The sequence below is a fragment of the Rhinoderma darwinii genome, chromosome 3 (assembly GCF_050947455.1).
Source record: "Rhinoderma darwinii isolate aRhiDar2 chromosome 3, aRhiDar2.hap1, whole genome shotgun sequence".
Lineage (NCBI taxonomy): Eukaryota > Metazoa > Chordata > Amphibia > Anura > Rhinodermatidae > Rhinoderma > Rhinoderma darwinii.
In genome coordinates, this window is record NC_134689.1 from 96,759,084 (window position 1) to 96,773,044 (window position 13,961).

A 13,961-nucleotide genomic window follows, 5' to 3' on the forward strand; every position below is an offset into this window, starting at 1 on the left:
TTAGGGAGTCTTTAGACACAAAAAGATAATCCACAATTTTTGGAGCTTTCGCAAAAAACAAATGTCAAAACTGGCAAAAATGACAAAAGGTTAAACTAGAGGATGACTGGAAAATTTTATGGACGGATGAGGTATCGGATTCAAAGAGGAGAACATATGTAGAGCAAATGACAGGATGCGGTGTAATATGGGGCTACTTTGGTGCGGTAAGGTGGGAGGAATTACATAGAATTGAAGGACGCTAAAAAAACAGGACAATGCTATGAAGCATAGGCCTAATCTATACAAAGTATTTTTTGCTGAAGAAACAGGGAGCCAGAGTACAATCTTTGATGGACTGAACAATACAGTAGTGAATACATAAAACATATGATGTGCCAAACAGATTAAGAAAAGCGAAAAATAAAATAAAAAAAAGTTACCTAGTATTTGAACTTCTTGTGTGATTCCATAGACATCAATCAAGGCCCACAGAGGACTGGATACTTTAACTCCACAATGAAATAGAACAGGTTCCTCATCATTGACACTGTAGAAAACTCTTCCTTGGCGGTCAACCCAAAATGCCAAAATATTGTCCCTTTGAGCAAATCTCTCAGGTAAAGCTTTTGCCCAATACCCAGGCCGGGTAACGAGATCAGGGCATGCATACTTGGGTATGTCTTCTGGTTTCATCTGCGCTGGGTCATGAATTGTGAACCCAAAACGCAGAGCCCCACTCCACCCATGGTGTACTGACACCAACTTCAAGCGGACCTTTTCATACAGATGGATAGGCCGACTAGTAAAAGTAATTCCATTACAAAAGCTATTGCGCCGGATGGCTTTTCTTCCATGAGTGTCCAGTCTGATGTTTTTGCCTTTTGTTTGGCAGTGAAAGCGTGGAGACTCTGTACGCGACAGGACGAGTCTCCTTTCCTGACCACAGTGGAGTAATGTGTAACAAGGTCTGTTGACCACTTGACGGTTGTGATGGCTTGTATCTGCAAAAGAAACCAATGTTAAAAACTTAATTAGAATAATTCATAGCAATATTATAGTACGGTATTTCAGAACTACCACCTGGCTATAACTTACCAAAATTAAAACGCTAAGTCTATGTTCACCCTGTTTTTTTATACTCCGTTTACCATATACAGCGGAAAATCTTTTGTCGCATACATTAAACAGATGCTGTGACTGATGTGGCATCCGTTACCCATAGGCTGTGATGGTATCCACTGACCGATATGTCATGAACTCTCACCATCCTGTCCATGACGTATCTGTTAAAAGGATACCATTATAGCCACTTTTATTAAGGCCCAAGAAGCATCTTCTCATACAGTGAAACTTAGGACTCCAGATGGATGGGTAGCAAACACTGATGCAGCCATCCTCCACTCTTATTTCCAAGAAACGTAGATTACTAAATTAGAATTTAGCAGGGAGAATGTTGACCAGAGGATCTCTAGATGGGCCGCTGTCTCTTGATGAGTTAAGAGGATGCTTCAAAAACATTTCCAACTGAGAAGACTTCGGGTCTGATGGACTGCCAGGAGAATTTTTTTTAAAAAGATACCAAGAGGTACTATTGCCCCATCTGCTGTCAGTATTTCAAAAAGGCTTGGAGGCTGGAACACTGCCTTCCATGAGAGACGCGATAGTAGGTGTTCTCCCTAAACCAGGAAATGATCACGCTGTCCACGACTCGCACAGACCCATATCTTTGATTACAACCAATGTAAAAATCCTCGCTAAGGCATTGATGAACAGATTGATAAAGGTAGTCTCCCAGTGGTTCATGAGGACCAGTCGGACTCTATACCCAATAAATCAAGGTCTATGAATATCAGACAATTGTATCTTAAATTTACAGATGCATAGTGAGGCGTCTGGCTGTAGGGCAGTCCTCTCACGTTGCCAAGGCATTTGACTGCGTGGAGTGGGGATGTTTGTGGGCTGGGGATATTCGTGGGCTGTTCTGCATAAAATGGGTTTTCGCCCACAATCTATAGCATGTATTTGGATGTAGTGGTATCCTCTAGATGGCAAGACTAGCTATCTGCTAACTTAAATCCACTAATAGACAAATTTGCACACAAAACTAAAGCATGGTTTCGTTTGCATCTATCCCCCATAGGTCATGGTAACCTTATAAATATGGCCATGATGCCACAACTACTTTAAAATGCCCAAAAATGGATTCCTTTGTTTTTTTCTATACAATTTCAGAAAATATTTCATGCTTTAAAATGGAAGAAGAAGTACGCCAGAATCAAACTTGAGACTTTGAAGAGGAGTAAGGCGTCAGGGGGACTGTATTTCTAATCCACTATTGTAGACGGATGGCTTATGCAACGGGATTTCATCCTGCTACTACTGCATTAGAGGTGGGATGTGTAGGGAGACCACGGCATTCTCTTCATACTTTGACATTAATAGCTAAGGTTTGGGATATACTAGGGTACGTGCTGCAGATTACCGGATTTAAGAAGTTTACAACTTCATGGAAAACCCTAAACATACGCAAACATTTCTCTTGGAGGGATTTATACCATGGGAGACAAAATGGATGGTCTTTTTGGAACAAATTCAAATCGATGGGTCATTTAAATCTTTCGACCAACTTAAAAATGATCCCGGTCTTCCACATGGTGGATTTTTATTAATTCTTACAATTGAGGGATGCCTTTGATAAACAAATCTGGAACAACTTCCATGGTGATTGTCAATCGCTGTTAGGCTTTGTAACCGATTCTGGACAAGTAAAGGGTTTGATATGATCGATCTATTAAAACAAAACTTGACGGCCCCCCTGCAGCGATTCCCTATGAATATCTGTAGGAAGCGGGAAAATGATTTGGGTCCTAATACTGATAGTAAATGGGACGACACTTTACAAATAACACCTACGTTTTCCCTGTGTGAGGCCCAACACCTTTCTCAAATATTTATTTAACAGAGTGTAAAAAACCCTAAAAAACCTGCACGATGTATAAAATAGGGATCAAAGCAGATTCCAACTGCCCGAGGTGTGATATGGAGGAACCTCAGCTGTTTCATATAAGGTGGGAGTGTACAGAGGTGGGTCCATATTGGACTGGTGTGTTAGATATTTTAAAAAGAGTGTACACGGTCTGTGTCCATGCGGATACAAGGATGCGTTTGTTGGAAAATCTGATTTTAGAACCCTAGGTATACAGAGAATTCTTTACCAGGCTATGAAAACTATTGCAGCCCACTGGATACAACCAAACCACTCTACTGTTCGTGAATTAAATTTCCAAAATGAACATTATTAGACTGGAATGAGGTATATACCGTACTTGAAAAAGAATTCTAGGTTAAAGTGGATTAAAACACCTAATTTACCTAGTCGTACCTTGGATGATTTCCAACTTCCTTTCGTATTGGCGCATACATAAGTGGTGCTTACTGCAAAACTGTTCCTTTTTGCATATAGGAACATTAAATACTGCACTTAGGAATATAGTCTCAGGAGGGATATTTCTTGGATCCTCAATGAGTAAAGGGTCCATAGGTCTACACCATTACCCTTCTGGATGTCCTGTGCTGCTGTATACTTGGAAAATAAACTCCCAATGTGCTGTTGAAATGCAGGTCTAGTAATACTGATGTCATATGGAAGTTAATGTGGCAGTCTCTCAGGGGGGGGGGGGGGGGAAATCAATGTTTTTGTTGTTATTGTCATGGACGTTTCTTTTTGTGCTATGAAGATACGATTAGTGTCTATGGGTGTCGAATGCCACTGCTAGGCATCAGTTACTGGCCTCCGTTTAATGGATACATCGGTAAGCTCCAGTGTTGTAGCGGTCCATAAATGGACACTGAAGCGGACACTGCTGATGACGCCCTACCCGCACACTTGAGGGATTGTCGCTCCATAATGTAATACAATGTCCGCTCTGTAAGATCCTCTGGGATCCACACAGAGCACTGCCACACATACCCTCTCACACATTGGTCGACCATCCCCTGCTGTCGCAAGACTTTTAGAGCAGCTGGAGTCCTCGGCTGCTTTTTATCGCGGCCTGGTGAAGCTACGTCACTGGAGCTTCCCTGGAATAGCATGTGATGTAAATAGACCTATGAAAGTCTTGCCATCGCGGAGTATAGTCAGACCACCTTGCAGTCAGGTATATTTTAGAGGATTTTGCATAGCTGACTTTGCGTTACATCACTGGGAAACAATCCTTCAAGTGTGTGGGCAGGGCGGCTTTTTCTATATTGGGAAGTCGACCATTTATGTATTGTTACGTCACTGGAGCTTTCCGACACACGTTTAACTGAGGCCTATGACAGATGCAATACAGTGGTACCAGTTACCCATGTTAAAGAAAACTTATACTGTGTGATAGAGCGATATATTTTTCTTTTCCTTTTTCAAAATCTAGCACAAATACTTCATGGTCGCCTAATCGAAAAATCTGTTCCCATAATTCAGTGAGGCAGCAGCATAATCAGTTCCATTACATTTTCTCTATGCAATTTGCCGCGTTTAACAACTTTTTTGTTTTGTTTCATTCATAAACTTAAGAGGAAAATAAAATGTCCCTCTAGAGAATTAATTGGGGGAGGGAGACTGGGTTTACTTTCCTATCCCTCTACCCTAGAGAGATTAGAGCCGCTCTTTTGTAAATGGAAATATGTAGAAACCATTTCCTTTATTATATAGGACTTTGTTTCCAATCATAGGCCCACTGTTTGGCTGAAATGTAAAAGACGACAGGTAATGTAAATTCATACCATTGGAAGTTACGTGCTGTTCCTCCAGCCTTTCCTTCCTTCCTGGGGCCTCACGTTGGAAACGTTTAACCCTTTCATCTGGTATGACAATTGTCTGCAGCTGTGTTATTTCAGAAGGTAACGACAATGATTTTTTTTATATGCTTTCCAAATAAGCCGATTGTGAACTGGAGCATAGAATTTGCTTTTACAGTACTTGACAGATAAAATTAAAAATGTGTCATTTTCATGACCTGGAAATTATTTAACCAACAACCCTACGGTCGTTCTACAATGTCATTTGTACAGAGCCGTTCATTGGTGACCAGAATTAGTTATTAATAAAATAAGCATTTAGTTCGATGTAATAAATGGTTTATTCAACTTTAAAATGTTTAGTTAATAGCATTTGAAATCCAGAATAAGAAACGGATACGCAGCAATGGATGACATTGTGGCCTACGTGAGTCAAACGATGGAGCAGCAATGAAGGAGCCAATACAAGTTGAATGCGACTGTTGGTTCTGGGTGGCCCAACTCTCTTCTATAGCTAGAAGTCAATGTTAGTTATTTGCTCAGCTCAAAAGATACAAGCCACACAAGCCCATGAACATGCAGTAGCCTGGTCATATACATAAGAGGACTACGTTATCAACTATGTACATTCAGTTTGGTAGACTGTGAACGTTGTTTCTATGGAGGGAGGGAGCGTGAGCGGCTGCCAGACATCTCCGGAGAACAGCTGTGTTCTCCTATTTATCAGGAAAGATTATTCTTTGCGGTCACATGCCACAGTCACTGCAGGGATGTAGAGGACCACATGATGGTAGTTTCATGAGGACAATCGTTGTGAACAGTATACTTAGCACACCCAGCTTCTAAAAATGTCTGGCCCAAAGGTCGGGCACAACGGGACCAATCTCAGATGTCTTACAGTATCAGCTACGGTACAGTGTGCCGCAAGTAACGGGTCGATCAAAGCAAAACATCCTTAAAATGAACAGATACAAGTCTGACAGCAAAAACTAACAGTAGTATTTGTTTACCTGTAGACAACACATCAGTAGAATTCTTAATAGTAACCATTTAAAAATAATTTTATCCCTGGTCCTTGGGAAAACCCAAGTGCTTTCTCTTTTAAACTTTACTTAGTAAAATAATCATCAACTTGGGAGTTAAAGTGACAATATGGCGGTCTTATAAAAATAATGGCATTGTATTCCTTTTCCCCAGCACATATTTATTGGAATAAAACAGGCCTGCACTTGTTCGCCTATCAGCTATGAGATTGTGCGGAGCTGATATTATTTTGCGGATAAGATAAATGAGCAGGTGCTATGGCACTCCCTATTGTGAACAGCTACATTACTACATAAAGGAATGTATTCATAGGATCATTTCTTTTTCAAATGTGGTCAAATATTGATCCTGCATTCCACGGATAACGTCTACCTAGATCACAAAACTACATAAACACTTATTACATAGTTTACAATGCTGCTGTGGTTATAGTATGTGTGCTCCTGAGCGATCTTCTAAACCCCGTTTTGATCAAGTCAAAGTGGATCCATTTTGACATGATCAGAAGATCGCTCAGGAGCACACAGTAGCCACCGTCTGCCGAGCAAACAGAGCAGCTCACTAATAGAAGCTGCAGAATTCAATTCACAGTTGAATCCATGTACGGAGATAAATAGGTTTTTTTAATTTATTTTTTTACACAAAATTAGAACACTTCACAAAACAAAAAGACGCCCAAAGCTGTCCCTAGTATTTCAATCACATCTTTCATTATTTTAGTGAAGATATATATAAGTAAAAGATTTCTGTAAATGTTTGCATAAACAGAATATTTGCTTTAAACTTCTTAAAATGTAACTCTGGGCAAAGCGATGTTTCCGCTGAGAGTTTTTCCACCCTACACTAAATTTTCACTTACCCTATCATCGCTGATCTAGACAGTGCCAGCTATCCAGCAGCTAAAGCCTGCGCCGGGCATGACTATGTGAGGTGTAGTCATGCGCCGCCAAGGTGTCTGTATAGGAAATAACGCCCCCTGTTATCAGGTAGTGTAAGGAGGATGGCTAACCAGCGGAGGGAAGAACTCCCCGTATCTGCTCCCAGCCAGCTCCTGACCCGGTCGCTTATGTGGTCATGCCCAACACAGGTTTCAGCTGAGGCCTACTGGATGACAGTCAGGGATCTCAGAGTGAGAGAAGTTATGTAACAAAAAGTATTAAGTATATACTATCCTAAATAAAGTAATAAGCAGATTTCTGAATTGTAAGCAATGATGATGAAATGTTTCTTTGACAACGTTGTATGAAACGTAAAATCCCAGTAACTAGCTTTAAACGGGGCAGCCATTCTGTAGCCTGAACTAAAAACGTATTACACAAAGCGCTGGGAAAAACCTCTAATTAAACCACCACCGATATTAAAAAATAAAATAAAAGAGGAAGTGGGTCATTTACACAAAGGGCAAGATCTAATTTTAGGTTTTATTTTATTTCCATACTATAGCAAAGGCAACAAGAAAAATAACAAACGTGTATGATCATCAATGATAAATATACTGTATTATACAGTACCTGCTCTCCTACACGAGCCTAGTGCATATGTATTGTGAAGGACAGGCTGTTCTGGAACATACACAACCATATGCTCTATCTTCACTCATCCACCTTCTGTGATGCTATTTATAACGCTTGAGCAAGTCTACTATTGCTAAACACAATATACAGTAAAAGGCACTCCTCCAATTAAGAGATGACTAGTCATGTAACACAATTGTGCTCTTTATAAATCCACCATGGACACGAGGTAGACTGTTCCAGACTTCAAATGTCACAACCGGTCATTAGAATTCTAACTAAAATATCTGTAGATCGAGTCCAGGCCACTGTAACTTCATCATGAGCAGGGGAATACCGGTGCACCGCCATGGGGCAAGGGCGGTGTGACTTAAAAAAGTGCTGACACCCATTGCTTGATATTATTTCTTAAACCTGCAAAGTGACAGTTACAATTTGTCTGGTGGGTATGGGCAACAATATTAATGTAACTTTTGGTATAAGCCTGGCTCCGTTTAGCACACTTGTCCAACGAGGAAGCTTTCCAAGAGCAGCAGACCTATAGATACACTGGTCTTCAGCACATGGTGTTCTCTAGTAGACCAGGCAAATACAACATTTACTTCTATACAAACTTGCATATTAATAGAAAAAAAGCAAGTGATTGTATTTAATACAAAGGTGGATATGCACATCTCAATAATAGTTGATAAGATGTTTATAATTATGTGAATATTGCAAAAATAATTGGTTCCAAATTATGAAAATCTATCGATCAGAAATCATTACACATCTCAGTCATTAGTGGTATATACAAGAATTGCAGCGTTTATTTCATGGTTGTCTAAGAAAAATGCATGGGGATAATCTTCTCATAACCATATATCTTATGGTATATGAAACAGCAATAAACATTAGAACGTTCAAAGGATAGAGGCCAAATAGACCTATATGTAGCAAGCTTGCGGCTTCCTCTAATCTCAATAGCTCTAAAAAGGAATGTCTTGTACCTACAGAATATTCTGGAATATTATGGCTATGTTGTATTCCATGTCCACCACTCTAGAAAGACTGGTCAGTAGAAGCACAGGTAGAGAGTGATGCTCCTGTGAAATGGATGGACATTAATTCTAATGCTTCTATACTTGGTTACTTTTTCTCAAAAATGTACATAGACAAACTTGAAAAAAAAAGGAATGAAATGACAACTGGCTGGCACACTGTCTGAAAAATATACAGGTTGATGAAGTTCTGATGGAAAACCTCACAAACCAGAATAAAAACAACCTATCAAAGGATAATTTCGTTTACTATTAAAGGGGGGGGGGGGGGCATGGGAGTATGAGCTATAAAAACAGACAGCGGGAAAGGGCATTGAATTATTCCTGGCATTTCCACTGATATGAGGCCATAGAAACTGTAAAAGGAGTGTCATGGTTGATTAATTACAGCTAGTGCTACCATCCAATTACAATACCCTATTAATAAGAATGCCAACGTGGGCAACAGTTGCATGAATGGAAAATAGACAATTGAAGAGTGAATCTTAAAGAACCATGAAATTCTCGGGAGAAGGAAGCCTACTTCACGTATAACGTATAGAGTCCAATACTAGATATAAACCCATATGACCCTCAACCAACGGCATTTTATATAATCACGATACAGTTGTCAAGTAAACGTTCACAAGCATTACAAAATTGAAAGAAACGTACAGATACACAAAGGCATACGCTTGTAGTTATTTTGTTAGGTACTAAGGGCTTACTTACACAGAAAATACAACATGTAATTGGAAATAAAAAGTGTTTATGCTTTATCAACTTTTTTATATTAAGTTACAAGGCCCTTCATGACTGCAAGCTCTGGTATGATTCCTAGGGGGCCTCCCTAAGAATGAGGGGCAACAGTATGGAAAAGGAAGGAATGAGTAAGTGAATATTTATGCTCAATCCCAACTAATCAGCCAAAAGCCCCTGAAGACAGACAAACAAAGCAGAGTATTGTTTAATAGAGGATAAGTGCAGAAAGAAAAGCAGGAAAAATTTATTCCGTCACAGCGTTCTATGTTCCACATAAGATGCTCCTACTTGATTTGACAACTTCACTACGTTCTATGTTTATAAGGGGGGATTCACACGAACGCATATTGGGTCCGTGCGGGCCGCGTGGTTTTCACGTGCCACGCACAGACCAATACAAGTCTATGGGGCAGTACAGACAGTCCGTGCTTTTTGCGCAGCGTTTGTCATCTGCGCAAAAAGCGCGACATGCTCAATATCTCCGCGTATTTCGCGCATCACGCACCCATTGAAGTCAATGGGTGCGTGAAAACCATGCAGGTCGCACGGAAGCACTTCCGTGCGAACCGACAAACAGCGCACCAGCTGTCAAAAGGATGAATGTAAAAAGAAAAGCACCACGTGCTTTTGTTTCCAAACATCCAAACGGAGTGTCTTTGAGATGAGCGAACCCGGACAACCGAACCGAACTTCACCGGGTTCGGCCGAACTCGTTTTGGCCGAACCCGGCAAAAAAATTTCCGGTACGTGATGTCAGGAGATAGTCACTGTCCAGGGTGCTGAAAGAGTTAAACTGTTTCAGCACCATGGACAGTGACTTCCGATCCCAATATACATTAACCTGTAAAAAAAAAAAACGAAGTTCTGACTTACCGATAACTTCCGGCTTCTTCCTCCAGTCTGACCTCCCGGGATGACAATTCAGTCCAAGTGACAGCTCCAGCCAATCACAGGCCAAGCACAGGCTGCAGCGGTCACATGGACTGCCGCGTCATCCAGGGAGGTGGGGCCCGATGTCAAGAGAGGCGCGTCACCAAGGCAACGGCCGGGAGGGAAGTTCTCGGTAAGTACAAACTTTTTCTTTTTTTTTTTAACAGGTTTCTCGATATTGTGTTCGGCATTCACTGTCGAGGGTGCTGAAAGAGTTACTGCCGATCAGTTAGCTCTTTCAGCACCTTGGACAGTGACGGGCGTCGACTAGCCTCATCTCTATGATGGCGGCTGCGCGAAAATCACGCAGCCGCGCATCAGACACGGATGACACACGCAGCTGTCAAGTGGTTTTTGTGCGCGCAAAACGCTGCGTTGTTTGCGCGCGCAAAAACGCAACGTTCGTCTGAATCTGCCCTAACACTAATCTTATGGCAATGAGTTTAACTGAATCCTCTATAGGGAGTAAAAACGTTGTGTTATTACCCATTTCTACCAGACACGATGCAATAAGCCAACATTAAAAAATCCCTTTACCGACTGAAGTCCAAATCTTCAGTGCAAGATCCTCGAAAGGCAATATGTGAAATCCAAGAGTGTCTGGCATGTGTATAACAGACATGGAACCCCAAAACCACATTCTGGGATCTAATCAACTGCACTTAGTTACCCCATTAATAATTTCCATACCAAGTCCAGAAATGCTATTAAGAGCAGTTTTAAATTATTTTCTAATGTTTCTAGCATATAAAATACCCTGCCCACTTTTTTTTTTTGCTTCCGTGTCCCCCTTGTTGCTGCTGCTAATCCGTGCTGCCAAGGGTGGGCTCTGAGCAGATCCAGTCTCTGTCCCCCTCTGGCACCTGACAATGTAGTCCATTCGTACTGTCTCTGCAGATAGCTAGCATGAGATTCAGAATAGTTAAGATATATACTGTGTAACATCCACAGTATGCACTCCCTTACAAAACAATGAAAATATAATTAAATAAAACAAAAAATACTTAGTGGGCATGTGCAGGTTTCATATCAGCTGCCAAGATGCATAGCTTTACAGTCCTAACAACCTGAGAAACAGGAGTCCGTCTCCTCAGCTATACTGCCGTGCTGCTGCAGAATCTCTGCTCCTTACCCGACAAGCAGGGAAGAAATCTATTTCTATTGGCTGCTCTGCAGTGAACAGAGGATCACTATGCAGATAAATGGCTGTGGGGAGAGTGACTGAGCATACGTGTCCGCCACTACTTCGCTCATTAGGTGGACATGCACATTGCTATACACGCTAAATCATATTTGTACGCAAATGTCATAACTCTTCATTGGGTGCTTTGTTTTTACAGCATGTAAAATGGCAAACATTTAAATTTTTATGTTCTATACAATGAGTATGATATTTAATGTTGAGACACCCTACTACAAGCATTTATCCCAATTGCAAAGTCTGTAGCTAGCTTAAAAATACTCCAGGCTCCCCATCATAAATCCCTTCATACTCATCCAGTAATGAAGAAAAAGCCTACAAATATGACCATTTAATAAAGGAACACGCCAGGCAAAAAGTATAAAGGGCGGTGCTTGACACAGATTAGCTTTCTGGTGTTCTTTGAAACCCGTGTCATGCTCCACCCCCTTAGACCCTGCAAAGGCATCACTTTTTTTTTTCTGGAGTGTTCCTTTAACTGGTTCCTGACCGCCAGTAGTATAAAATTGTGCGGCGGTCGAGGTCCTTAAAACCCTGCGCCTTACTGCATCTACAGCACAGGTATTAGCTGCCTGCTTGAGCGAATGCCAGTTGACTGCTGGGTACACTGAAGAGAAGATAGAAGCTGTTTTCACTGCTTCTGTCTTCTCAGATCGCTTGTACACAGCGCTCAATGAGCACTGTTTATAGAATAGTGGCAGCACCGCTGCCTCTATTGGACCCGGTGATCATGTGATTGGTCACATGATCGCCAGGATACCGTTAGTAAGAGGCTGCTGCTAACTAGATCCAGCACAGCCCTATTCGTGACATATAAGAGGGCTGATTTCCCATGCAACTTGGGCAGCCCAAGTTATAGTGGAAAGAAAGTTGTAAAAGTAGAAAAAAAAAAAAAAAACGTCTGCTATGATTTTTTAAAAGGGCAGACTATTAATAAAGTCAAATAAAAGGCAAACAAAATAATACACATTATAAACACACACACACACACACACACACACACACACACACACACGTGGCCCCCCACGCCAATCATTTTCGCAACACTAGCCCCGACCCCATTACCCTAAAATAGACATGTAATATATCAAAATTTACGGGTAGATCGTAACGATCAAATAAAAGGTCTATTTTAGGGTAAAACTATATTCCCAGAAAAGAATTGCTGAAAAGTAAAAAAGCATGAAAATTCTAAAATAGCAAAAGGGATGCATATAAAAATGATAAAAAAAGAAAATAAAAATAACCCTTCATGTTCTATGAGAAAAAAACGTCGCAAAAATGACATCACTAGCCCAACAAAAAGAATTTAGCGAACACGTGCTAAAAATAGATAAACGGAGTCTGGTCAAGGAGGACTAAAAATAGCCCGGTGCTGAATCGGTTAAGCAAATGGAACTCCGGAGACTTATATTTGTCCTTCACTTCAATGAGTTTTAGTTCTACAACAATGGCGATTATGACACCCTATGAACGTGTTCTCTGGAAGGCCTATTCTTAAGGACTATTGCACAATGAAACCAACACGGAAATGTTATATTTTTCAATTAAGGCACAACCAATAATTAGATAAAATGTGTTCTGTAATTAAAAACAAGAATTTTAACTAAACTTACAAGAGTATTCCATTTACGACACTATTGAAAATAGTGATGCGTACAGATTAGGTCCCTCCTGCCTCCGGGATCTCACATGCACGTATAGTTATAGAAGTGATGCCTTAAAAACATACCTCTTTTTACTATTGTTTGCCACTTTTGACAGACATTAAAAAGGAATAGTCCATTAACCCTTAAACAAGAACAACTTTTAGACACAAACAAAAGCTGTTAACATGACATTCAGCTTCCATGAAACTACGCAACAATGCCTTTTACATGCAATAGGAACCATATTAGTCAGAAGCCAGGATATCGATCACATCATTGATTGGTGGTATAACCACACTGCCTATGAATAATCCATAATTAACCCCTTCCTGAAAGAGAATGCCGCTGCATTTAGGCCATTAGAAAGAGGGGTGCATCCCCTACGCAAGGCTGGTATCGCCACATCCATAAAAGTTTGAGCTATTACAATGCAACATTTAACCCACACGATGAACACTGTAAAAAAAATAATATATATATATATATATATATATTATATATTAAAAACACCAGGATAACTGTTTATTGATCACTTCATCTCCCACATAAAAAAAATTTATAAAGTGGTTAAAAAAAACCAAAAAACTACGAGCTGCAAAAAATAAACACTGACAACGCTCAAACAGAAAATAAAAAAAAATAGGTTTATAGCTCTCAGAACATTGCGACAAAGAAGAACTTTTTAATAGTTTAAAAAAAAACGACGATATATATGGCATTGCCATAATCATATTGACTCGCAAAATAAGGTTAAAGTGTCATCTCCACCGCACTAAAAACGAAACCCCCCCAAAAAAATTTCTCCCATTTAAAGCCAAAGAAATTTTTACAGTCTCGCAGGACATTATATGGTACAATAACTGGTGCAGTAAAAAAACTACAACTTGCTCTGCAAAAAAACAAAACAAGCCCTCGTACGGCTATAAAAAGCGACAAAAATGCGAAAAGAGCAAAACTTAAAAAACGAAAAATGGCTGTGGAGGAAAGTGGTAATTATCATCGGGCAAGATACCAAGGTAAACAGATTAGCTCCATGTGTAAAGTAACTTTTATCTGAGCCTTTCTAGCATGCTCAGGG

At 40.4% G+C, this 13,961-nt stretch overlaps 1 protein-coding gene across 2 annotated transcripts in view; it reads right to left on the reverse strand.

Moving 5' to 3' along the window:
* Positions 1-13,961, reverse strand: part of NEURL1B (neuralized E3 ubiquitin protein ligase 1B) — a 57,674-nt gene that overhangs the window by 19,614 nt on the left and 24,099 nt on the right. The window contains exon 2 of one of the 2 annotated variants that reach the window (XM_075856502.1): positions 423-983. The exons of the other annotated variant lie outside the window; for it this stretch is intronic. Coding sequence (XP_075712617.1) covers positions 423-983 — 561 coding nt within the window. The remainder of the gene's footprint in view (positions 1-422; positions 984-13,961) is intronic. 2 annotated transcript variants of the gene reach the window in all.